A 27,393-nucleotide genomic window follows, 5' to 3' on the forward strand; every position below is an offset into this window, starting at 1 on the left:
TACACCCGTTTTTCATTATAATGGAAATGCAGCCTGGCAGTGTTTCAGCTTCGTGGCTGAGAGGAATGACACCTGGCCGGATCGTCTCCTTCCAGAATGCAAATGTCCCAGTGATTGGTCTGGAAACTCAATTTGAATGTGGATGGAGACTATGCAAAAAGACAGGATGGCTAGGCTACCCTTACACAACAAGCAAAGTATAGCAGATCCCATCTCTCTTCAAATTCTGTCAACCAGCCATCTCCAGCCCCGACTCTGGATGCTCATCTAGCAGGTTTTATAGGGGGGGTTTCTCGAGAGGTTTAGGATGGTGTTTCTCTCGTTGGTGTGGGGGGGTTTACTTGGAATCAAGACTAAATGACAAAGAAACTTATATAGAAACCTTTAATTTATATGACCTTCAAAATACAAGAACACCAAAATTCAGTCTTCACAAATGGAAAAAATATATACTTTCTTTCCTTTTTTTTTTTTTTTTTTTTTTTTTAAAACAAAATTCATTCTGTACAAGTGCAGTTCATTGGTTCATAAATATGTCCCCAGAGCAGTCATAAGTGTGGATGGGGAGAAGATAGCCACCGGGTACTGTTCAATACTGGGTGATCTATAAACTATACAATAAAGAATGGAATGCATTCGTGTCCATTGGGGGACAAATTTCAAAGAATGATTTTAGTCAACTTCAGACTGGTCTTCACTAATGAACCCTCATGAACCCTAGATTGTTTCCTTTAATTCTATTTTAAGATCTTTGCTCATTCAAGTATTAAAAATATCTATCTTCCCCTGAAGTCATTTTAAAATTGATATCCCTTAAAAGTACATTTTTTTGCATGGCAGATCTCCCGAGCCTTACAAGTCTTCAACACCCATGGAAAACAGGTCCTCTAAGATAGTGAAAAGATTTTAGATTTGATTCAAAAGTATGTGGGGTGGCATTGGGCCCTCAAACCATACCCGCATTCATTTGATGTACAAACTGTGGACCTAAAGATTATTCTGCATGAAGTAGTGGTAGACATTGATCAGAATATCAGATCTGAACAATATCAGAACTGCCTTCAAATGTCTCCCAAAATCCTCTTTAGGGCACACCCAGGCAAGGAAGTCAAGTTGACAGAAGGGAAGGAGTGGCAGTTACCAGTTTTTATAGGGAGGAGGTATGTGAAGGTGAAATATACACTGGATTTGACACACTCTAACCTGTGGAAATAAAGTCCCCTTCAATAAAAAGTCACAAAAATAAATCATAAATGAAGAGAAAATATCTGCCTTTTTTTTCTATTACATTCCAAATGCACGTCTGAAATTAATTTGGCCAATAAGGAATTTAAATACATTAAAAATGCGTCCGTCTCTGTGCTTTGGCCTTCCTGTTGTGTCGGCCTGGCTGTCCATCCATCTCACATTCCCATCACAGAGGGGAACACGGCAGTATCTGCAGGAAAGACATGGGGGAGAGAATCTAATTGAGGAAGTGGACTGGTTCGTTCCCAAATGACGACGAAAAATCGAATTCATTCACTGACCAGTCGATCTTAATTCTTAATTTAATCCAAGACATTGCGTTGTGTCACCAGAACAATGCTTATAATGAAGTACAGATCAAGGTCAATGGGTGTCTGTCATGAGGGAGACTAGCCACATTTGCTTTTCTAAAAAGTGCCACACAATGCTACTGATCAAAGGACTTGGTTAACTTATTTGGGTTTGTTGTGTGTGAGGGAAATGACTGAAGTTGCAGTTGCTTTGCTTACGAGATTACACCAAATATTCCTCAATAAATCTCTTAGAGCCAATAGTTGATGTGGTGACAAATCTATCACCAAAGAGACAAAGAAGAGGTTGTTCTAGTGGGAGCTTTTGGACTGAACATCAAGTTATGAGTCTGAATTTCACAGGGCCCCTTAAACGTGTGGAACCAGAGAAGATCTGCCCTCTGCTCTCCATTCTTCCATAGACAATACATTCAGTTTTCCATTGCGAGGTTAGGTTGACACACTTTTTATCAATTTTCTAGACATATAGATTTCTAGATAAGCAACAAATATCGTACAGATCGTCTCAGATTGAATCAATGCATCAGTGTATTTGAACACTCTTGGATTAAATTAATTGTTTTCCTGTATGATGTACACTTGTTTTTGTAATTGGAAATCCCACCCCCCAAAAAATAAACAAATCATGCAATGATCTTACTCTTGGGGCTGCCCTGGCTGTCTGCCCCCTCACAGTCGGGCACTTTCCAGTCCAGCTTGCGGCCCTTCTCGTACAGCCCCTTTAGCACTTTGCGCACCTCGTCATTCCTGCCCCCTCGGCTCAGTTCCAGGTACTTCCTGTACAGCTGCAGGGCAGTGCGGGCATCTTCTATGCTGTCATGAGTCTCGCTCTGGATCTTTAGGTCTGCAAGGGACAGGCACAGATAAAAACATCCACTAACATGTCTGTGTTTATAAGATATAGCTGTGTGGGCGACCACGAAATGTCCATTGTCAACAACCAACACTTCATAGAAGAGATCACACATACTTCTTTCATTTCCACCATGGATTAGGAATAACTCACACAGTCAACGTCAGTCTGAGCCACAGCACTGTTATTCACTCTCCCATTAGTCGGCAGCACAGACTTCAGGTCATGTGATGTACAGGACTAGCATACTAAAGATATCTGACTTTACTTTCAAATAGGCGTTGCTGCGAATTTAATGCTCCTTAACCCTACTCTACTTTGCATGTAGACATTTTCTTAGGGAGAAGACATACTGGACTCTGGATACGCAGATGCACACAGATGTACTTATAGGTACTCGCAAGTACAAAAATGTATTTATGGGCAGTCATGAGCTCAAAGACTCTCAAAGTATAGAGATCAACACAATGGCGTAGATTTAAATAGGGACAGTAGGGACATGTCCCTACCAATGTCAAGGGAATGCTGAATTGTCCCTACCAATAATTGTGATAAATCTAAAATGTCGAGTAATGTTATCTGCTACAGAAAGAGTTAACTCTATCCACATTGTTGCTCCTACTGCCTGAAAACAAAAACGCTAACGTGATTGTCTTTGGCTTTAGGTTCTGAAGCCGCGGCGCAGTGAACATTTCAATAGTGTATTGATGCCGATTTCACCTGTGAGTTATTAAAGAGCAAAAAAAAGTCCTGGTGCTATAACTTTAATGGTAACTTAAGTTTATTTTAAGTTTTATCTGTTCTCTGGTTGCCAGATATTGAAACATTTCAGCTGCTCTCAGCAGCCCTTTGAAGTTTTCCCCATAAAAACAAGAAAGTTTCTAGTTATTCTTGTTGGATTTTTCAAACAATATAATGCACTTCAAAGTTGAAGTTGGTGTCTGTATCCTTATGACAGAAATACAGTCATAAGATCAAAATGATCTATGAAGTGTTGTGCCATTTAATATTTACTTTATGTATGTAGTGATTTTTTGTATTTTCTTGGATGACAAGTATATTCATAGCATGACTGGCTTAGAAATGATTAAACCCCCCTCTGAAATGTCACAAGCCCAACCTCCTCTATAATGAATCCCAACCTAATCCTGCAAGGACTGACCCAGGAAGTACCAGGCGAGAAAGCGCAGGGAGATCATCCTCTTCCGGGGCATGTGGAAAAGGTACACCGTGTCAATCACCTGGTCCTTCAGCACCTGAGCCAATCACAAAAGAGGGGGCACAGCGGTTAGCTCTGCCCACCCAAACAAACTATTCTCATGCATACACAGTGCACGTAGGAGGTTTGAGTGTTAAACTACAGCTTTGATGCAACACTTATAGAATTCCCCAGGACCACTTCCTGTCAAGCTCTGAGGGCTTTTACAGCTGTTTTTGTTCAAGCGCTTTGAAGGATTAAACTGAAATGAAATTATGTTTCACCTGTAATATTTAAACTGACAAGTATAAGACACTAATTACAGGAGATGTAAGTTGACGGAGTTCCAGAACAATGGTCTCCATCCTTGGTCCTGGAATGCGCCCCAGTTCAGTTAAGTTTTATGGGTCACTCTTAAATGAGCACATTTCTAAAGACGCACAAATTGGATAGTGTTACACATGCCAGTTATTAATCAGTTCAAGCCCATCAGTGCCACTCCTGATTACTGGGTTCCTGGCTGCCAACTGAGAGGCAGGGACAATGAACAAGTTTACATGGCATCACGCTGAGACTCTACACTGTGCATTTTTCACCCCGTCTCAGCCCCAGGCCCATCCCCGCCTCCTTACCAGCAGGTTGATGACCCGAAAGTCCTTCTGCAGGCCATGACCCACAAATCGCACCCCGGTGTCAATCAGGAAGCGCAGTTTGAGGTAGGTGGACTTGAGCGTGGTCAGGTGTTTGGAGGAGATCTTGGCGTCCAAGTCTCCAGGTTTAATGCCCGAGTACTGGGTCAGATAATCCACAACCTGCAGAACAATGAGAGAAGGTCAGCGCCAAACCTGTAGTTTCAAGTTGTGATGATACACTCCCTTTCTAATGCTCCCTTTCTAATGCTAAGTGTTATCTATCACTTTTAATCACCTTACTGTAACTGCTTATTAAATATTGACAGCCAGCTGTACCCCTCTGCTGACATAAGGGAAGAAACTTTGCACAGTGTTTTCTACATGTTCTTAGTTTGCATCAGCTAGGACTCATGATGCATATTGTTGTATATTGTATTTTGCACTTTAATTTTTTATTATGTAATGCTTCTAAGAAAAATGTTTTCACATAGACACTCACAGAAAGACACAGAGACCGAGACACACACACAGACCGAGACACACACACAGACACATGGACTCAAACACACACACCTGCTCCTGGGTGGAGATGTAGTCATCGATGAAAGGAACGCCCTCGTTGGGCCCCTGGCCACGCACACAGGTGATCCGGGCCACAGACATCTGGCTGGGCTTGATGGTGGACTTAGTGCCATCACTGCGCAGCTCGGCCTCCTCCTGAGAAAGTGAAGATACAGCGCTGCACAGTCAGGCTGGACAACACAGAGGAGACCATACACACACAAACATAACCACTAGTTCCCTTGAGAGACAGCCTCACTCCGTTGTGAATCCAATCTCTCTTCCCGGCCCCACTTACACACACCTCGTATGCTGTAGTTGTCCTGCTTTTTAAGACATTGTCATCTGCTGTAGTTTCCTATCTAGACTACTTTGAAAGACGAAGTTGATATTGTTTTCCACCTCAAGAGCTTAAACAAGTCTGATCAACGTAAGATACATTGCACTGATAAAATAACAGAAAGTATCTCCACTGAGAATAAGGTTGTACTTTGCTATTAGCAAGTGGGCCAAACTTCTGATTCACCATGGTCCTTGAGCTGAATGCTGTGGCTTTGGGTACCAGCGGCAATAACTACATTTCAAAACAGCTTTTAAATGAATTTGTCCCAGGTCTATTGAATACAATGATATATCAACACTCAAATAAGAGCCCTAACACTTTTCTGCGGTACTAGAAACCACTGAACATGCACACAGCTGCACACACAAGAGAGTGACGACATATGCAATCCACACACATGTACACAGATGCAGAAAGAGAGAGACATATAGACAGGCACATCAATGCGTACAGATGCACACTTGGACATACAGACACACAGATACACAGACAGACACACACCTGGTTGAGTGTGACAAACTCAGCATCCAGCCCCACCAGGTCCCCAGCCTGGGGCATCTCGCTGACCATCAGAGGGATGAAGGTGGCATGACTTTTCTTCTGTCTTCTGGCCAGGGAGGCCTCTGCCAGCAGCACACTGGCTTCAATGGGGTTCTTGACTGAAAGCACACAGGGCAGCCATCACTGACACTTGCCAGACCCAATAGGAGAGAGATATACAGGCCTCAACCACGGCCAAAAACACACCACTAGACATTCTACTCCTGCTGGAACTCAACGTTTGGCCTGGTTCTTTAAAATTGCCATGCTGGTCCAAAAATACAGTGTTAGCCTATTCTCGAAAAAGCTTGTTATTTCTATCCATTGTGAAAAAAGAGTGGTACAATGCAAATGTTACCAATTCTCTCAGCTGCTAAAAGGGTGTAGATTTTATTAGGTAACACATTGTGAATAACTGAAGGAACAAAGCTCCTAAACAAAATCATGTTAGGATGTTTTTCTGAAGGTGGCGTCTGTTGTATCTATCTTAAGCTGTAGAAATTCGAGACTTAAAAAGGCATCTTTTACCATTGCTTTCCGTTCACTGACAATTTGTTAATGATTTCAAACGCCAGGTCAGATCCGGGATGGTTTAAAATCAGTGCACAGAATCTCAGCAGTACTGGCTTGTTCCAGACACAAGCCATGGGGACACAGAAAAACACACAGTCAAATGAAGAGAGATTCGCACACAATCACATTACTCTGGTTCGCTCCCAGTCTTAAGGAGGCCGCGTCTGATGATTCATATAAGCCTTAATTTCTCCCTCTATCCCCCTCCCACTCTCCTGGGCTCTCAGACAGCACTCAGCACTGTGTGACTACCCCCCAAGCTGTATCTCTCCCATGGGTGCTTACTGCGCAGGTCGTATTTGGGGTGGTAGTTCCTCTTGGCGTAGTACAGGATGGCCGGCACCTTCCAGATCATATCAAACTGAGCCGCTTCTGCCTGGGAGACACAAGCATAGTCAACACACTGCCCTCCCAGACACCCAGTGACTGAACCACTGACAGTGTACAGGGCAGTATTTCACATATACACATTATAACACTGACTGGACTACTTGCGCAAAGTCATGAGCTTCTTATCGATGTGTTTCACAGTTTTTAGGTACCTCTATACCTTTGAGGAGTTAAAGGTCAACTGAGCATTATTTCATTGATAAATAAATCTGCATTGATATAGACTATGCTATTTCAGCGATTCATATTAAGACAATGTGTCTATTTTGTGCAAAGCTTAAAAGGCTATCTGTATTCAAAATTAACAAAGGCCTAACATGGTCACATATACCCTGCCAATGATAATTCCAGTCATGGTTTTGTTAACAAGTCAAACAGAATGCAATAGTCTTTCTTTTTCTGTGAAAGACATGGTTGTGTCAGACTCAAGTGCACTGACATACTGGCAAATATTTGCTCACCCCAAAGATCACGCTGCCATACAGTTACTGATTTTGAGGCTCCAGCAACCTTCTCCATCAGAGTCTGAGTCACTGGCAGAATTACTCTCAAATAAAATGTGGGTAATCTGCCTTGTTTTTTTTTTTTGTTTTTTTTTTTTTACAGATACCCCGGCCTCAACTTTATCTGGGTAGTAAGTAGTAAGCTTTGTTTACCTAGGAGTCCCCTACACTCATAAGCACAGTCAAAGACGTTGAGGTCACAGGGCATGGGACAATGGGACAGGTTAAGTCATGCACTTTTAATGAAAGCTGGACTGTGGACCTTAAAAGGATGACCACTGGGGGAAGCCCTAGAGCAGTTTCATTACCTTGTCTATTGGCTCGATCAGGAAGTCATTGAACAGATACCATTGCTGGTGAGTCACGCCCTGAAACCAGAGGACAAGATCCATTCGACAGTTAAAAATAATTAATGGGGGGGGGACGACAGCAAAGCATTTAACAGTTAAGCAAGAATATACAGCAATATAATCGTTCTCACCTCTTTCCTCTGATGGTAGGTCTCTCCCACTTTGATATGGGCCACCAGATTGCCTCCTGTTCTGGCATCCAGGATGTGTGACACAGTGACTACCAGATCATATATGACGGCCCCCTCTGTCTCCTCTTCGGAGCTGAGCTGTGTGTTTGTGGGGGGGGAGGGTTGTTATAAAAGACACACACACACTTGTGACAAACTGTTACCATGATCACTGAGCACCTATGGGACCAACTTTTCCCGCTGCAGTCAGAACAACCTGGTAGCTCTGTAACTCAACCCTGTCTGTACCAGAAGAGATGCAGATAGCCCACACACACAGATGCAGTCTTCTGAAATGCACAAGATGCTTTAGGAATTCCACTTTTTACCTGATTGACACGCATTGGGGAGCCACGTAAATCACAATGTATGCCTTTGTTCTCCGGATGCTGCTCCCCATATCTCCTCACTCTGCCCCACACCGGTTCCTTACCTCCTCATTCTCAGTCCAGTTCTGTACCTCCAGGCCCTTGGTCTTGCTGATGGTCATCTTGAGGCTGAGTGGGATCCACACATGACGCATGTCCTCTACACTGGAGTCAAAGGTCAGGCCCTCCGCATTGCACAGCTCCTCCCTGCAGAGGGAAGCACACACACACATATATAACACACATATATATGTATATGGTCCTTATAGAATGTCCACACCCCCTTTCAAATTTCCCCCTTTCACCTTTTTTTGCTGTATAGCCTGGAATTAAAATTAATTAAAACTTTTATCTTCAAATCCTACCCCACAACTTCCAAGTGGAAAAAAATATTCTAGTACTTTGTAGAATATTAAAAATAATAACTGACATAGCTTGGGTGGATAAGTGTCTGTGCCCACCTTGTAATTGCAATCCTAAATTAGCTCAGGTGTAACTAATCACCTTCAAAATAACACCAAGTTAGCTAGCCTAAACCTGCATTATATTTTAGTGATTCATATGCTTTCAGTATGTATTCAGCAGTTCCTGTAGGTTCCCTCTGCTGGGTAGTACACTTTTTTGCAAAGACTCAACCAGGAGCAACAAGGAGCTTTAAAAATAACTTGTTGTTCAAAGGCACAGGATCAGGGGATGGGTATGAAAAATGGTCAAAGGCCTTCCATATCCTTTGGCAAACTGTCAAGATGATTCTACGACGTGTAAGGTTTATGGCCCATCCCTCCAAACTGGATGACCAAGCAAGAAGGAGACTGATCTGGGAGGTTACCAAGAGGTCAGTGGCAACTTTGTAAGAGCTAGAGGTTTTTATGGCCAAGACTTGTCAAAGTGTGCATGTGATTAGAATTATCCCAAACACTCCACAATTTTGGCCTGCATGGTACTCAAGCCTACCTTGAATCCCATTTGAAGTATGCCAAAAAACACTCAGGAGATTCTGTAGTCATGTGGCAAAACATTTTGTGGTCTAAGGAAACTAAAATGGAACTTTTTGGCCTACTGTAAAGCAGGGTGGTGGCAGCATCATGTTATGGGGATGTTTCTCATTGACAGGGATTGGGACACTTAAATTAATGGAGCAAAGTACAGAAAAGGCCTCGAGGAAAACCTGCTGCCCTCTGCAAGACCCAAAGCACACAGCCAATGCTACACTGGAATGGCAAAGAAACAAATGTCCTTGAGTGGCCCAGTCAGAACCCAGACCTAAATCCAATCAAAAATATGTGGCATGCATAGGCATAGCTTGTTGAGAGAATGTTAAATTGTCTTCCCCCAATAATGCCCAGCTCCATAGGTGTCCCCCCAATATTGACAGCATCCCCCCACCCCAAATTCTGAAACGAAACTTACGCACCTGGTGGCATGACTTGAAGATTGCGGACCATCAACCTCTCCAATGAACTTGACAGAGCTTCAACAGTTTTGAAAAGAAGAATGGTAAAATATTGCCACATCTAGGCATTAGTAGAGACCTATCCCAACAGACTCCGTTATAATTGCTAACATTACTTTCACCTAATAGTAATCATGGGGTGGACAGATTATATTTTTTTGTTTTGTACTTATAATATACATCTTTTGTTTCATAATACAAACATTTTCCCCTGAACAGTGTGGAGTATGGTGTGTAGACATGTGGAAATCAAATCCTCATTTAGATGCATAAAACCCTCTGAGGCACTGACAAAAAACAAACATGCAAAAAGTTCAAGGGGGTGTAGACTATGTATAGATACTGTTTATCTTTCTGTATATATCTGTAAATATACACACATCAGCATATTTTTGACGTCTCTTTTCTCCATAACCTCACAATCTGGACTTCAGCAATGAACTCTGCTCACTGCTGGTTAGACATAGGGGGTGCTATTGTACATAAAGTTGAGGAAACCCCTGGCCGTCTCAAAGCTCCCCAACCCCGGCAACACTCAACCAATCGTGTGCTCTCTTTACGCACCATTCTGTAGGGTTGGGCTCTTTGGGTTTTGGTGGTTCCATCTCCTCCCTCTTCACAGCCCTGTTGTAAGCGTACTGTGGGGAAAATGGCAGGAAGAAGTGTCCTGTTGGTCACTTGCTTTTTTAAAATGGTCTTCAGTCTTCCAACCCCAACAGGGTGTTAAAACTCCTCTTTAAGCCTCCTACTGGGCAATCATTAAATATCATCCAACTGAGTTAATTTCATTTCTCAATCAGACATTCTTTTTCTAGAAAAGGACACACACTCAATAAGAGGATGGGATATCTGTTCAGCAGGAATTTAATCATGGTTTTGTTATGCATTGTATTCAGTATTATTCTGACAATGTGTAAATTAATTATGTATTTTCAGGAATACACAATATAAATCAATTGGAATGAAAACATAACATTTCAGATGCAAAGCATTTGCTTATGATTTTAAGGTAAAATAAGTACAAGTTTACATAAGGATGAAAGAAGACCTAGTGCATTGCTCTTGTGAAGGGATTTCTAAATGTATAAGTTATAACCATAATAATAATAATAGGCTTTCTGCTTATGAGAAACAGCAGGGACCTCACCTCAGCTTGGGCTTTCCAGAACTCAGCCTCCTTGGTGCTGTTCACCTCACAGTTGATGACCAGCACGTCTGGGAGGCAGCGGATATTGCGTGTCTGGACCTGGAGAAAAAACAGCGGCCATTATATGGGGTAATGCACTGGTCAACCATTTTCCACCATAGTTTGGCAGTTGTGTACTGATGCAGCTATGCGCCACATCCCTCCGTCCTGTCACAGAAGGGATGCAGAAACCCATAGTGCTCTAAAAAGTGCAGTCTAGGTCTGGAGTCCCTTACCTGTAGCGCGCTCACAGGCTGCATAGACATCGATTATCATCATGCATTTGGTAAAGAGAGGAAATTCCACACTTTATGTCAATATATGAGAGTTCCCCAAAAGTGAGCAGAGGAAAAATGTTCAATACGATAATGGAAGTTCGTCATTGTTTCCAGAAAATGAACACCCCTACTTATGACTAATTTTACTGTCCTGGGCCACAATTGTGTGCTCTCTCCGTGGGGAATACCAGTCACAGTTGGCTCCAACTGTGCCCCAAGAGGAGTCTTTAACCACATGAGCCTCTACTTCTCAATTTTTCCAGATTGAATTCAGATTTAAATGTCGTCTTAAGGAGATACACAACTGCCTCTGGTTTACAAAGTGCAACAGGTCACCAGAAAACAGGAAATCTGCAGAAGAGCATTTAATGTTGTCATTAGGGAGGGGATAACTGTAGGGCCAATACATCATCTGTTGATGCATTTCTTTGTGGGAGGGTGATACTGGTAGTCCCATGAGAGACAGACAGATACGACCACAGAAGAAGATAAGAATCACAGAAATGGTCACATGCACCTGGTGTTTCTAAAGTAGAGATGAAGTCACAGCTGGGGGAAAGGGATTTACCCTTTAAATGACCAATTACTGTTTCTAGGGTGGGGGGGGTTCTTACTTCTTGTCCCTAGGGGGGGTAGAGCTTGAACAGTGCATTCAAGTTAGTGTTTTACATTTGTTGTGTTCTAACACCCTGATTAGTTGTGTACTCTAGGTTACTGAATAGTACACTGAATAGGTTACACTACCCAGCTGGTGAGTGGCAAGACTTAGGTGTAAAATGGCAGTGTAAGTTCTACTCTGTATGTTTAGGCTGTAACCAAACGTAATACTGCTTTCTTGCCCTCTGATGGTTGCGTTCTTAATATATCCTCTTAAGTGGCACACTCCTTAACACACTCTGACAGTCAAAGTCTCCCATGCATAGCTTCAGTGATCCCTATCCAATCCCCCTGCCTTTTATAGAAACAGGTTTTCCACGGGATGGATCTAATTTAAGCCACTGAGGGCAGGACACACACAGACAAGCACAGTTAACAGCTGCAACATGATTCTGTAAGGCTAGGCACCTGCAAGACATTATCCCTGCTGGTTTACTGTAAACTGCAGATTAGCGCAAACGAGAAGGCAGCTAACAAAGTCCCAGCCCTCAGGTTAACCTTTAAACATGGCGAGACGTGTAGGATTTCAATCAAGGGAAGGGATGTCGAAACTATACAATCACTAGTAAGACCTCACCTAAAATACCGTCTAATTCTGATCCCCCCACATTATACCACTTTGTGTAACACAAGCACATCAAAGTTCACAAAGAGCATCATGCGGACCAGGGCTGTCACACTACTATGCCTTCCGATTGTGGTTCCACCCCAGTTCCCAGCTCCTGAATTGCACCAATTAAATGATCAACTGGATCAATTTAACACTTCTCTTCCAGACTTGGGGATTGTTTTGCGGGGGCAGAAACCAGAATTCACTGTGGGCCTCCAGGACCGGGGTCTGGCACCCGTGATCCAGCATGTTGTATAATTTTAAAAATACTTCCCCTCCTTTTCTTTTCTGCACATTTCACCCTTTATCCAAACATTATTAATTTGTTTGTTTAGCTTCCAAATGAATTGCCTGCAAAGCTTCAGAAGGCACAAGCATATGTGTGTGTGTGTGTGCGCATACTGTCAACATCTCTTCCGTGTCAGTGCAAGGCTTGTAGAAGTTAGCCAAGCTGATTCTCAACAGGAAACCCCAAACTGGAATGCAAAATAATTGAAAACACACTTGTTGACTTCTAGTGTTTGTTTGTCTTTTTCAAATGCTGATGCACTTTTCAATAGTTTTAACAAGGCTTAGACCCTTGCGTTGGACTGCACAGAGTGGATGCTTGGTTACAAGGGGCAGACAGAGGCTCCCGGGAGGGACAGGGAGAGGAGGCAAGGGTTGTGGGGACTTACGGTGGGCTGGTACTTCTCACAGTTCTCACACCAGGCCTGGGTGCTCTGCTCCAGACAAATGCTCTTCTTCAGGATCTCTGCAAAGTCGTACTCCTTGATCGTCTTGTCTGGAAGGGAGGGTAACCGTAAGGAAATGCAGTTCATGTCAATAACACATTCCAATCGCCATCTATCCATCCCTTTTCAATATCCGCTTCATCTAGTAGTAAAGGGTCACAAAGAGCCACAGCCTAACCCAGAGGACACGGAGCACAGGTCAGGTACCCCCTGGACAGGAAGCCAGTGCAAGGCAGCACCAACTCCTTTGATAACTAATATTGGTCATTCATTCAAACACTGGACTCACTTAACAGGCTTCTCCACAGGTCTCGGCTGTCTAGGCCCAGAGAGGATACAGCACTGGCGACTCACCGTGGGAGCTCCTCTCGGGGTAGTGCATGGTGAAGAGCAGGGTGAGGGACGAGCGCACCGTCTCCTTGCCGCAGCGGCACAGGCTGCTGTTCTCCACCTCACAGCCGAACAGCCTGCCGATCACAGACTCCGCAGAGGAGCCAAACACACTGCGCACAAGACGAAAGACGCATGACAAGATGATACACCATCAGCAACAACAAGAATAAAAAAGAAAACTCAAACCAGCAGGATACACCACAACAGACCATCATAGGCTTGTTAAAAATGTGTTTTCAGCCAGGATCTAAAGCTTAGAAGAGGAGTGGCAGTACAGATCTCCATATAGGGAGGGAATGTGTTAGTGCATCAACGGTACCTGTTGCCAGCTCCTCGGTAGGCCTGGGGCCCCTCCTGCTCCTGGGTCTCCTGGTGCAGCTGGGTGAGGATGAACCGGTTCCAGCTCTGCACCAGACGGCCCAGCCTGGCTTTGCCCGTCTGCTCGTCTGAGTCGGCCAGGATCAAGCCGAGCGCAGAGGCTTCTGGGATTGTCCGGAACGCACGCAGGAAGTTACTGGCCTGTGGAGGTACAGTCAGGTGACCGTGTTTTCCTATTATATTTATTATATTTCATATTCATTTCATTAACAAAAATACCATATATATGCGTGTATACATATAGCTATTACCAAATAAATGTTACATTTTTAAATGTCACATTGACTTAATGAGGCAATTGTGTCACAATTCATGTACAGCTCTATATGTCACTCGCAGATCAGTGTTTGTAAGATGATTAGATGCTATGTTCGATATGGCTTTAAAGTCAAGGACAACTCTGTATGGGGAACTGCTGGATCAGCCTCTTTTGTCATGTGTCCCAACTGAGCTCTCTGCTACTTAGAATCACTGACTGAACAATTTTCCAACCAGATGTGCTAAATTCCTTCCCCGAAGTTTGTCGTTGCTGACCATCAGTTAAAAGGTCCATTAACAGAGCAGCCAGGGTGTACTCCTGAGGCAGGTTGGAGAACCATAGCTCTAATGAGGTATTCAGACTCGGGATCTTAGACTGTGAACACATAGGAAGTTATCTTAAATTAAAAGAGACAGCACGTGCACTACACCATATTCTGCATCAGCCTCTCCTCACCCTTTGTTGAGTCTAATCCAACAATATCCATTCCCTGATTATGATTGGTCTTTTGCAGGCACAAGTACATAAATGTATGATTCATGTTTAGGTGTTTGTTTTTTTCCCCAATCTCTTGTCCTGAATTTGGAAACAGACCAGTGCAGAACAGATGGCTGTGGGTGAAGGCAGGGCTCTGTACCTGGCAGGGATCCCCCCGGGACAAGTCCAGCATGTGGAAGAGGAAGCCCAGCTCACAGGCCAGACAGAACTCCTTCTGACACAGGTGATTCTGCACCAAGCAGCGGATCGGCTCCAGGAAGTACAGCACCTGGGCGGCAGGAAAAGGATTAACATAGAGACTCACAGAGAATCTCTCTCACGGTCAATTTGCATCATATAATATGTAGAAATACGAGTATTAGTACAAATCCAGAGCAGAAGAATGCCAGCTATACAGCAACAGACAAGACACCCCACTAGATGGCAAACCATGACGTGGCAGTCACAGCACCCCAGGTCTTTGTTTTGTTTTGTTTAGTTTTTTGGCCTGGAGGGAAGGCAAACCATTAGGCCTAGGCCAAAAACCACAGACCCCAGAGATGTATTCTGTCCTACAACAGTTACCGATATTACAGAGGGGTTTTTGTTTTTGTCAACTCTGTGCCTGATGGTTTTCTTTTGTTTCATTTAATTGTGTGACGTGAATTGTGGAAACTTATATACTAAATAAAAAATGAACTGAATTGAACCGCACTCTGTGTTCCATGCCTGATATCCTGGGAGTGCGGCATGCATCTATTGGTCTTTAAACACGTGCCACCCCAAACTAAACATTTATTTTTCTCATTCTTTCCTTCTTGCATTGGCACTGCTGTTTGCTTACCTGGATCATGCAGTTACAGTAGGCATTGGGGATATGGGGCTCCAGGCCAGCAAAAAGGGTTTTGTTGTAATGCTTAAAATCAAAGTCTTCTAGGCCCAGCTTGGAGTATTTGATTGTGACCTGGACAAAAAAAAAAAAAAATATATATATATATATATATATATATATATATATATATATATATATATATATATATATATATATATATATATATTAAAACGGACAGCGAACCTGATTGGCTGAATTTACATGCGTTTCTGTCGTGCTTTAAGTGGCAATGGGAAATGCTGAATTACAACAGCGGTTTCACAGACAACTCCTAAACATTTTTGTCCAGATGGACTTGCTGTACTGTCGGGTTCAAACTCCAAGGGAAAACTTGGGAAAGACTTGCTTTGAACAGCGCCCGCTTCCTAAATATATTTGAAAACATGGAATAAGAACTTGATGATCCTAATATAGAATGGGAATTTTTATTTTGTTTCCTCATGCGTTTAGCTCTGCTTTGTCTGACATGGTGTACCTTTCTGTACTTCTTAGCCACCATGTAAAGGTGGGGCTCCTCATCTCGGCCTATGGGCGACTCTGGAACCTGGTTGTAGCTGTCGTATTCCAGCTCCACCTCCTTGATCTTATAGGGCACCTGGAACAAGGGAAGGGCCCAGGACTGGTTACCAAACAAGACAGACTGATCATAGCACACAAGGTACAGTGTCTACAGGTTAGCATGTTAATCAATCTATTTTTTGTATTTGACTGCCCTCTATAAATGTAATCAAATCAACCGATGAATTAGTATTGCACGCTTCACAAAAGTTGCCACAAAGCGATTCACACATTGCAACAAACACAAAACATAAGAAGAATACAAAGAAAAGGGAAACCACTGGGCAAGGAGGAGAGAAAAGCAAAGACTCCTCTGCAATGACAGGTGCTTATAGTAGAAAACATATCTATGTATATTCCTCTGCATGCATTCTCAATATAAACTAAAACAAAAGGGAGGTTTGAGAGGTTGTAACCTTCAGGAAGTATGAAACTGCACAAACAGGGAGTGTGCTGAATTACATTACTTCATAATAAATAATTCAGGATTCTAAGTTGAAGACGAGCAGAGACTTTGTAAAGAAAAAAATATCTCTATACTTATTACTGTTGTGGCCATTTCTAACCCTTTCATATCTATGGCAGTCAGATTTTATATGCAGGACTAATTAAAACTACAGAAATTATGTGAGGTCTTGAATACATCTGCAAAGTGTAGGATATCTGCCACAGATATTTTTTTAAGTCTGGGCTTCCTCAAACTATACAAGTCTTGCCCCCCCCCTCAGCTCTGTAACCCTCTGCTTTATTAATAGAATTTAGCTGCCGTCTTTACAAACTCAAAATAACAGGGGGAAGTGATCAGTTGTGCTACATTTCCACGATACTGCCAGTGCCTAAATAAGAATAGGAAGAGGAAGTTCCTGCCTGGTTGCGCTGCTTAGTCCTGGGGTTGGGCGCATAGCCAATGAAGCCCACTGTCTTCATGGTGCGGAGGATCTCAGGGTCGACTGGGGGGGCTCGCCTGGGGAGGGGGAGAAAGGATTGATTATTAGAAACTGCCTATTTAGAGAGGAAATCGATTGTTCAATTAAATAACAGATGTGGTGGAACAAAAAACAGATGACGCTATGCCCTCCAGTTACCCTCAATCCGCAGGGGGGACTGAGATTTCTAAATTTTGGTCCAGCTGGAGCGGTCTATTACTTAATTAACCTAGTTATTTTATCAGTAATGCCAGTGGCTGTCAACCCTCAATCCTGGGGCCCAAATCTCTTGGTTTATAAATGTGGCATTGATGGGTACCAACAGTAATCACATTTTTTTTTTAACTTTTATACTCTGGCTCCAATTACTCCATTATGTTTTAGACTTAAATCATAAATCGACAAGACCGATGAGGCGTTGCATGATTTATTGAGCCAGCTGTGTTGTAGTAGCTCTTCAAACATGGAAGCTATAACCTTGTAAACATCAAGAATGCAGGGCGAGTGCGTTAGAGGAGAATCCGCAGATGTTATGATTGTTTTGAAAAGATAAAATTATTTTGTAACAAGTCTGGAGCAGCTCTGTCAATTAAACAAGTACAAGAGATGTTATTTTCAGGAATCTGGGATATTGTCTTCAGACGAGAAGCGGCGACTTGAGGAGCTGGTACCCCATTGTATTCTTAGTACATTATGTCTTTCATTATAATTTTAGTGAATCATGGCATATTGACCTGATTTTTCTTTTTTTGATAAATGAGGCTGTGTATTCAAAAACAGAAATTTCGAAAAAGAACCACCCAAGAGCGCAAACAAGGGAATACGGCTTAAGAAAAGTAGTTAACACTGACCGAAACAAAAGACGCCCCTGAAACAGAGGTTGGGGGGCACAGATACCTGGGGCTGGGGGCAGCCAGGGAGGTGGGCCAGTCGGACAGCAGGGGCTCAGCACTGGTCAGGGGCATGGGAATGAGCGAGAGAGGCAGCAGGTCGTGGCTCCAGTCTAAGTGGTGCAGGGTGTCAACCAGGCAGGGCAGGGCGAAGTCCGTCTCGCGGGAGTAGCTGTTGAAGGTGACCTCGGGGGCATCGGACCACAGGTGCACACAGCCACCAGAGTCCCCGAAGGCCAGGGCCTGCTTGCTGGACGACACATCGAAGCTCATCAGCAGCTGGCCCACCGTGTTCACGTGGAAGACGTCAGCCAGGTTAGCCAGGCCCGTGGGCTCGCAGAACTGGCACTGCCCTGAGGAGAGGAGACAGGAAAAGTCATTCAGCATGGTGAACAAGGACAAAACACTCAATCCTCTTCAGTTTTATTGTTACACAATATTAATATGACACCAAGGCCATGCTGCTGGGTCTTAATGGTGTAGTGGTGTAATAGTGGGCAAGTAGATGACGATTCACTGTAAAGGGTAGGTGCTGCATTGGCTGGCAAAGTGATGGGCAGGCCGGCTCTGCAGTGGTCTGAGCTCCAATTGTTATTGTTCCCAGTGGCAGTGGAAACAAGTCTCTATTCCCCTGACAAATGTGTTTATTTGATGCGAGTCTTTCGAAAGATTGTTGTTAATTTCAGTTTAATTGCTCAAGGACTCACTAACTCACGAGCTAATGACTCTACATTGCCTGATTGCAGCTATGAGTTATTTTAATAGATGACCATTTAATCATAAATGCTCCATTCATCCTCAGATTGGTGAGATTCAGTTGAGAAAATACTCCAATAACAACACTGACTAGCTTTAAGGGGAGGTAGTGGGATGGCAGACAAATGTCAAAAGTAGGGCAGCCCTATTTATGAGGATTGGCCGACTTAAATAGATTAATCACACTGTATTGTGAAAACTGTGACATAGGCGGAGTTTCCATGTGTGGTTTGAATGTACTCTAGCTCAAGGTAAATTAAAAAATGGCCCTATCCATTTTGGGTTTTCCACTGTTTCACTAAACCTGTTCTTGGGAAAGCGTTTTTTCCACCCGACATCACATCACATTTAAATTCAGAAAGGTGGGGTTCTGTTAGTAAGCAAATTAGCCATGCATGCCAGTCTTAAGCATTTGTCTCTGAAATAGCAGACAATACCAGTTTTCCCTGCACAAGCACAGCTGCAGGAGAGGGACACACCTATTACTATTTATTACCAAATAAACCATTTGTGCGCACTGATGATTCATTAATTTGTTTAAAGTAATTTGCGCAGTGTCTTTCAAACATTATTAGTGTCGAAAAAATAATTAGAAGCAAATAGTGTTTCATTTAATACCTTTCCTGGTATTTCAAATTTAAATAAATAAGCTGAGGGCCTTAACATTACAATACCATACACCATAGCTAAATGGAACACCACTTTCCAGGTACACAATAACATCTATTTCCTTGCTGTGAAGTAAGACCCTGAAAGCTCAGGCTCATTAACTTGGCTTGAATCAGTTATTTGCAGTCATCTGATATTGACCTATCCACTTCTGTAGCAGTTTTTTTGGGGGCCAGAAAACTACATTCCATCAAACTGTTTTCCCACACATCTGCACCTCTCCAGCAAACCACATGTGGAAACTGGCATGAAAGCGGTGGGCATTTCATAGGAATGGAACACTTAGAAAGTTAGTGAAAAACTGTGACGCAGATGCCAAAGAGGTGGGCGAACCCTATTATTAAACTAACTGCCAGGGGAGAGTAGAGAGTCGGCAAGGGAGGGGAGTGTACCTGTCTGGGAGATGATGGCCAGGCGAGAGGTGTAGGTGGGGATGAAGCGCAGGAACAGGGGGTCCACATGGACTTGCAGCGGAGTGATAGCCCTCATCATGCGCAGGTCGTACACCATGAGGAAGCGGTCACAGGCCAGGCCGTTCATGCGGCTGGAGAAGCCACAGGTGGCCAGCAGGTTGCCATGGACGTCGAAGTCTGACAGGCTGCCAGAGTAGGCGTCAAACTCCTGCTCCATCTTAAATGTGCGCAGGTCCCTCAGAGAAACCTGCAAGACACAAGCACAGCCTCTAATGACAGCTACAGAACAAACAAGTACCTGCAAATGGGATAAGTTAATTAGCTGAAGATCTTTTGGGAAAGTAAGAAAACTAAAAATGTCCTGTTGTGTAAACTATTAAGTGCCCCTTAAGTGCTTTTTCAAAATCATAATCGCATCAGGCTGTAAAAAATAGATTTCTGCTCAAAAGGTTTATGTTGTAAATGATTGAAATAAAAAGTGTATTCAGGAACACATAGTAATTTGAATTAAATAATTTAAACTGACCAGCTCAGTGCTCCTAGTGTTAAATTATAAAGGTGAATCATGCAAAATATCACATCACGAGAGCTACAGTACAGTATCTGCACACAAACTGCAGTGTTACAAGCCACTAAAGGGAAAACTACAATCTTGCTTTGAATTTAAACTGGATTCGGAAGGAAACATTGAAGACAAAGGAAAGGTTTTCTGTTTAATTTGCAAGCGATGCTTTTCTTACAAGGGCAATGTGAGTAGTTTACAGTATCATTTGTGAGCAAAACACCAGTTTGCTGTAGCGATTATAATTTAGTTTGCCAATTATAATTATTAAACGTTTTTTAAAATATAAATTTCATTTTTTATTACCATTCCGGTTCAGCGTTGTTATACCGCAATATCAATGCCTAGAATTTATTAAAGTATTACTCTGTGGCACAAACACTTAAAGACTGCTACTCTTATTTTAATATGTGCCCAATTAATCTACCAATTAATCAACTAATGCCCATTGATTAACCGAGCAAATATTTTAAAAATCGACTGACAGCTCTATACCAATCCAGTGAAAGATTAAGGACAAGAAGTGCTGCTACAGAATTGAATTATCAAGTAGAGCTGGTTACGCCAGAAACATGCGCAATGAAACTCCAGTATAAGACTCTGCAGCCAGGGTGCTGACAAGGTCTCTCTCTGGTGATCACATAACCCCTCTACTGAAATCCTTAGTCAAATACCACATCTATTACCAAAGTGCTGTTGCAGACATTCAAAACCTGCAGGGGAATCCCTCCCCCTTAAATCTCTGACCTACTCACACACTAAATTCCCGGTCGTGCTTTGCGTTCCTCTGAAGCCGGCCTGTTCCCTTGACCAGACTGCATACCGTGGGTGACCGGGCTTTTCCCTCCTGTGCTCCTAGCCTGTGGAACACGATTCCCACTGCAAGCTTGGTTCTGAATCTCTTTCTGCGTTTAAATCTCGCCTGAAAACTCACCTATTCTAACTGGCATTCTTTCAACTCTTGTTGTGATTACTAATCATGCAGTGTATTTTTATGTTGTCTTGCACATGCCATGACTGTTTTATTGTTATTTTATCAGTTTACTCTTTTGCAAAGCATTTTGTGGTATTTATTTACAAAAGGCACTATCTATCTATACAGCTCTGGAAAAAATTAAGAGACTACTGCAAAATTATCAGTTCCTCTGATTTTACTATTTATAGGTATGTGTTTGGGTAAAATTAACATTTTTGTTTTATTCTATAAACTACTGACAACATTTCTCCCAAATTCCAAATACAAATATGAATGGAATGGAATGGCTGCCATACATGTAGAGATGCTGATTTAAGATAACAATTGCAGTGGTCTCAATTTCCAGAGCTGTATATATCTATATATATTTAAAAAGTATTAGTGAACGTCTTTATTGTTGTTAATAACTTGACTGATCGATTGCAAAAAAAAAAAAGGCAATTATGGGTAAAAGTCTACACTTACGTATAATGCTCCCTTTATGTATCGGTCTTCTGTAATCCCATATATGTTTCCAGCGTCTGCTCAAGACACAGCTGTTCACATTGTACCTGTAATACCTCAACCTACATCTCCTGCACATCTCAGCACTTTACTTTTCTGCACTCCCTTCTGCTTCTGATAACTTATTTATCTTAAGCACTTTTAAGCATTGCACTGTAGCTGCTTCTATAATATTGCTTAATATTCTATAATATTGCTTCTATAATATTGTTTAATTGCCAGTACATAACACGGATGCAGCTCTACTATATTCTGTAATTGTTTTATATAGTATTATACTTGCAATTATCTTACACCCAACCCTCTGATTAGCACATACAGTGAGGGAAAAAAGTATTTGATCCCCTGCTGATTTTGTACGTTTGCCCACTGACAAAGAAATGATCAGTCTATAATTTTAATGGTAGGTGTATTTTAACAGTGAAAGACAGAAAAACACATTTCAAAAAAGTTATAAATTGATTTGCATGTTAACGAGGGAAATAAGTATTTGATCCCCTATCAATCGGCAAGATTTCTGGCTTCCATGTGTCTTTTATACAGGTAACGATCTGAGATTAGGAGCACTCTCTTAAAGGGAGAGCTCCTAATCTCAGCTCGTTACCTGTATAAAAGACACCTGTCCACAGAAGCAATCAATCAATCAGATTCCAAACTCTCCACCATGGCCAAGACCAAAGAGCTGTCCAAGGATGTCAGGGACAAGATTGTAGACCTACACAAGGCTGGAATGGGCCACAAGACCATCGCCAAGCAGCTTGGTGAGAAGGTGACAACAGTTGGTGCGATTATTCGCAAATGGAAGAAACACAAAATAACTGTCAGTCTCCCTCGGTCTGGAGCTCCATGCAAGATCTAACCTCGTGGAGTTTCAATGATCATGAGAACATTGAGGAATCAGCCCAGAACTACACGGGAGGATCTTGTTAATGATCTCTAGGCAGCTGGGACCATAGTCAACAAGAAAACAATTGGTAACACACTACGCCATGAAGAACTGAAATCCTGCAGCGCCCGCAAGGTCCCCCTGCTCAAGAAAGCACATGTACAGGCCCGTCTGAAGTTTGCCAATGAACATCTGAATGATTCAGAGGAGAACTGCGTGAAAGTGTTGTGGTCAGATGAGACCAAAATCGAGCTCTTTGGCATCAACTCAACTCGCCGTGTTTGGAGGAGGAGGAATCACCCCAAGAACACCATCCCCACCGTCAAACATGGAGGTGGAAACATTATGCTTTGGGGGTGTTTTTCTGCTAAGGGGACAGGACAACTGCACCGCATCAAAGGGACGATGGACGGGGCCATGTACCATCAAATCTTGGGTGAGAACCTCCTTCCCTCAGCCAGGGCATTGAAAATGGGTCATGGATGGGTATTCCAGCATGACAATGACCCAAAACACACAGCCAAGGCTGACTTGGAGAGGATCTGCAAAGAGGAGTGGGACAAAATCCCTCCTGAGATGTGTGCAAACCTGGTGCCCAACTACAAGAAACGTCTGACCTCTGCGATTGCCAACAAGGGTTTAGCCACCAAGTACTAAGTCGAAGGGGTCAAATACTTATTTCCCTCATTAACATGCCAATCAATTTATAACTTTTTTGAAATGCATTTTTCTGGATTGTTTTGTTGTTATTCTGTCTCTCACTGCTAAAATACACCTACCATTAAAATTATAGACTGATCATTTCTTTGTCAGTGGACAAACTTACAAAATCAGCAGGGGATCAAATACTTTTTTCCCTCACTGTACCTCGGACTTAACTGTATGTCCGCACTTGTTAGCTCATTGTACTGGGATGTATGCTTACTGCACAGTTTGTATTACTGTACTTTTGTAATGCCTTCAAGTGTTTCTTGTGTAAACTAAGTCACCCTGGATAGGGGCATCAATAATAATGGTAATAACAAATAGAGAACAACAAATGTAAGTGTGAAAGACTGCAATATCTGCACACGGCGACCTCTCACCTTTCCAGACGTGTGGCCACAGAAGAAGAAGCGGTTGGACTGCCTCATGATGGCCACGCCTGGGACCTCGACTGTGAACTGAACAAGGAGAGCAGCACATAATGAGACCAGCACCGATACATACACAGACCGGCACACCTGCTATCAGTGGGAGAGGCCCCGGAGAGAGCGATAGGCATTCCCTGCTTCTCCCCCACCCACCCCACCTTTGAAGCCTTGGCTCATTCCACCTAAGGGGGGGCTGGTCATCATGGGAAGGTAATCGGTCCCTCAATCAAATTAGTCAAGGCCAAAATAAACCCAATTCACCTTCTACTACCCATGTCTAGTAGGGTGATCCCAGATCCTGAAATATGAAACATAAGTCTATGAAATATGTCTTTCTGTGAGGCGACAGAGCACATTTCTGCTCTTGAGTCACAGTGAGGTTCTTCTCTGCTCTTCACACGCAAAGGGAATCATCTGGCATTATTTGGTAAGTTTTAAAATTTCCATTTTCAAAAGCTGCTTCTATGATAGACTCGACAGTGACTTTAGCACTGGTGGGACTTTCCAAGACTAATGCTGTGCATTGCACTTATAGTAATACATATCTAGTCATAAAACTGTTCTTTTATTTTGTGACTATTGTAAGTTGCCTAGGAGAAAGGTGTCTGCCAACAATAATACTAATATTATCCATATTACCACAATTATTACAAATAATGGAAATTAAATTAGAGGTCAAATCTGCAAAACTAGGCTTCCAGAGGACCAGGCAAGAAAACCCCACACATGGCACCTAGGACGCGATTCTTGAACTCTATTTTCGAATGAGTGGGGGCAGACTGTACGGTTCTTAGAGTGACTTGAATGTACTGACAGCTGATCTCACTCACAATGGTTGCAAAAAGCTCCCATAAATGATCTTAATTCATAAAAGGGGGCAGCTAGAGGTTGGGGTTCCTTGTTCAGTAGGTCCACAGCCCACATGCTGAGCGAAGAGGAGTCAATATGTTCTCTCACCTTCTGGGTCTCTTGCACAGTGTTCAGATCCACCTCAGCCACGTAGCTCTGTAGCCCCCCCAGCAGCACAGTGTTATTGTCCGTCAGGAGCAGGCTGTGCATATCCGCCCCCTCCTCCATCCTGAAACACATGCCGCCTGTTATTACCCAACAGCCTTTGCCGGCAGTGGTGTCTGAAGACCTTTTATTGATTTAGGGTTTTTAAATAGAATCAGCATTTGATTTTTTTGTTCGTGCTTTATGCCAGTGCTCTGTGTGAGTCACGGTGTGTGTGTGTATGCATCACTCACTGATAATCGAACATGACGAGGCCTCCCCTTGTCTGGCACTTAAGGTTACTTTTGGACAAAAAGAGGACACCGGTCTCCAGGCTCTGGATGTGACGGATGTCATCGGAGGAGTGCACCTGGAAGGACGAGTAGCGGCCCATGGTGGGGCCGAAGAAAGACGAGGCGTGGCCCTGAGGAGAGAGGAAGGACAGGCCGGCTGATCACACCCAGTCCCCCGTACAGCTTCATTCACTCAGCCTGTACCACACAACACATGAGGACGAACGAGACGGACGGAAGCAGTGTTCTTGCTGTACACAAGAGCAACTTAATTTGACAAAAGTAACATTCCCGTCTTTATAGGGACACTCACAAATACAAGTGGTTCGAGGTATTCCATCAGCTGTGTTATGCTGTTTTAAGGGAAGAATGCTACTGTAGAGCTTTACATGTTTATCAGTGGCAGCTGTTTAAAGCACAGACTGAGTCACTTTCATGTTCAAATTAAATGCCAATGAACACAAAAAATAAAAAATAATAATAAAACAAACTTCTGGGTGAGTATACACTGCACAAGAGCCAATGTCTTGTAACAAGCTGGAAAGTGTTAATTGGTTAATTAATTGGTTATCCTCACATATTCTATTTTTAGAGATGCAGGGAGCTCATACAAAAATGTCTTGAGGGACATGGGCACAGACACTGGGTTGGCAAGGTACCAAGCCGATCACATACCCGGTGGTTTCCCATCCACAGCATCTCCTCATGCAGATCGAAGTGGGCAGCGGTGACGGGCACCCCCACCTCCGCCACCACGCTATGCAGCTCAGAGAACATGCCCTCCAGCAGGTGCACAGAGTCGGACACAGGCACGGCCATCCCCTCGGGGTCCATCTCCACACTCTGTAGCAGGCCGGGGTCTAACCGGGGGTCCATCGGGGGCTCCAGCCCAGCGTCCATGGTGCCGTGCATGGCGGGTGGGAAATCGCCCATGCCGGCTTCCAGCCCATCAAAATTCATCATGAGGACGCCCGAGCTGGAAACAACACACACAGGGGTGAACTCATGTTTAATCTAGACAGATATCATTACTGCGTTCTGAGCGTCATAAATGAAAGAATATCACCATCAACAAACAAGCTTTTTCACAGTAACATAACATACGGGCACATGGGTACCGTTATAACGCACAGCTGCTGTCGGGAGTATATTTCATTCCGATTGCTTCTACTTGACACTGTACCGCCTATACTCCTAATGCATTTAAGACCAATATGTGTTTAAAATCTCTCACACACAAGTATAGATGTGTATGTATACACAGTCCGAAAGGACCGTTTACTATTTTCCGCAGCTAAGCACCAGTTCATATGTAATAATAAAATGTTCCCTTTACTTTAAATATTAATGGGTCGTATAATTGTATATGCAGGTTCGACATTGGTTTTGTTATTTTAAATACAACACGATTCATTCCCGTCTTAAAAACGTCAAAATGTAACTAAGTAGCTAGCAATTGAACAGTGTACTTAGCGCTATTAACTATGTAACATGTACCAAAATTAAAAAGCGTCGAAATACATTATACCGTTTACAAATCAATAACACTCCGCTTGAAAAGTCTGCATGACTCCATTTGCAACAATAACATTCAATTACTTCCGGGACAAAGCGCTTACTGATTCATCATTGGTTCGTGCCTCCGCCAAATAGCGCCGTCCAATAGTGTGCGTGTTTAAACTGAACATCATTATCTTCAGCCAATGGTAGAAGAGAGAGCAGATGTTCGACCCGCATTAACCAATTATACATAGGAAGGGGCGGGCTCTGTCGTACAAATATGGTGACGTTTTGACAACACTAATACTAACACTAATAGTAACATGTATTATATTAATACAGCCACTACTATTACTTCTACTATCGGTGTTATTATATTATTAGTAGTATTAGTATTATTACAGTTGTTAATTATATACATTGATAATGTGCCCATATCGTTAGCTTGATTCATTAGGGTTATGCGACAGTACATTCAGTTATACCCAAAATGTAATTCGTGTTTCATTTTGGTTGCGATTTGTTCGAATAAACATATACAAATGTTCCGATTCTAATGATGAAAATAATGACGAAAAATGTCAAGGAGAGAGAAACGTGCTCATAATATTGAAATTCTCCAAAAAGGTAATGCTGTACAGGAAAGTCTCCGGAAGAGGGCACTCCTTCACCATGTGCGAATATTCACTATAATCTAGCACTGAGATCAGTATTAGCAGCTCATGGCTCTCATTCTGCCTTATAATAATAATAATAATAATAATAATAATAATAATAATAATAATAATAATAATATAACCATGCGTAAGAGTTTCGTTCAATTTCAAAATTGCATCATGTTGTATCTTTTTAATACTTTTTGTTGGATTGTTTACACTGCATACATTTTGAAAACGATTATCATACAATCGTTTTATAGGTAGCATAGGACAAATACATTAGCTAAAATGCATGCATCAGGACGCAACTAACTACGC

The 27,393-nt window shown here is 42.7% G+C and overlaps 1 protein-coding gene across 2 annotated transcripts; it reads right to left on the bottom strand.

The window, feature by feature from the left end:
• Positions 1 to 370: 370 nt before the first annotated feature.
• pan2 (poly(A) specific ribonuclease subunit PAN2) lies at positions 371 to 26,511 on the bottom strand. 2 transcript variants are annotated; one of them, XM_066708216.1, is made up of 27 exons: positions 26,445 to 26,511; positions 25,592 to 25,892; positions 24,878 to 25,047; positions 24,588 to 24,708; positions 23,583 to 23,660; positions 19,549 to 19,816; positions 17,739 to 18,084; positions 16,783 to 16,879; positions 15,833 to 15,952; positions 15,310 to 15,429; positions 14,626 to 14,754; positions 13,671 to 13,870; positions 13,313 to 13,461; positions 12,902 to 13,008; positions 10,641 to 10,739; positions 10,058 to 10,131; positions 9,455 to 9,511; positions 8,106 to 8,247; positions 7,634 to 7,771; positions 7,461 to 7,520; positions 6,545 to 6,635; positions 5,648 to 5,805; positions 4,816 to 4,959; positions 4,243 to 4,422; positions 3,575 to 3,668; positions 2,200 to 2,403; positions 371 to 1,438 (listed from the first exon to the last, which is right to left on the bottom strand). In XM_066708216.1, the coding sequence occupies exons 2-27, from the start codon at positions 25,877 to 25,879 to the stop codon at positions 1,404 to 1,406; spliced, it is 3,669 nt and encodes a 1,222-aa protein (XP_066564313.1). In that variant the 5' UTR covers positions 25,880 to 25,892; positions 26,445 to 26,511; the 3' UTR covers positions 371 to 1,403. The 2 variants fall into 2 exon arrangements, with proteins under 2 accessions (XP_066564313.1, XP_066564314.1); XM_066708217.1 differs by lacking the exon at positions 9,455 to 9,511.
• Positions 26,512 to 27,393: the final 882 nt, after the last annotated feature.

This window comes from Amia ocellicauda, chromosome 7 (genome assembly GCF_036373705.1).
Source record: "Amia ocellicauda isolate fAmiCal2 chromosome 7, fAmiCal2.hap1, whole genome shotgun sequence".
Lineage (NCBI taxonomy): Eukaryota > Metazoa > Chordata > Actinopteri > Amiiformes > Amiidae > Amia > Amia ocellicauda.

What these genes read in the sequence shown, in the direction of transcription:
- pan2 (XM_066708216.1), bottom strand. Translation starts at nt 25,879, where the DNA reads ATGATGAATTTTGATGGGCTGGAAGCCGGCATGGGCGATTTCCCACCC. An exon ending in TACCGAGGAGCTGGCAACAG is followed by an intron (nt 13,462 to 13,670) that starts GTACCGTTGATG and finishes TCTTGTGCGCAG; the next exon opens with TGTGTTTGGCTCCTCTGCGG. An exon ending in AGTTTGTCACACTCAACCAG is followed by an intron (nt 4,960 to 5,647) that starts GTGTGTGTCTGT and finishes TCACTTTCTCAG; the next exon opens with GAGGAGGCCGAGCTGCGCAG.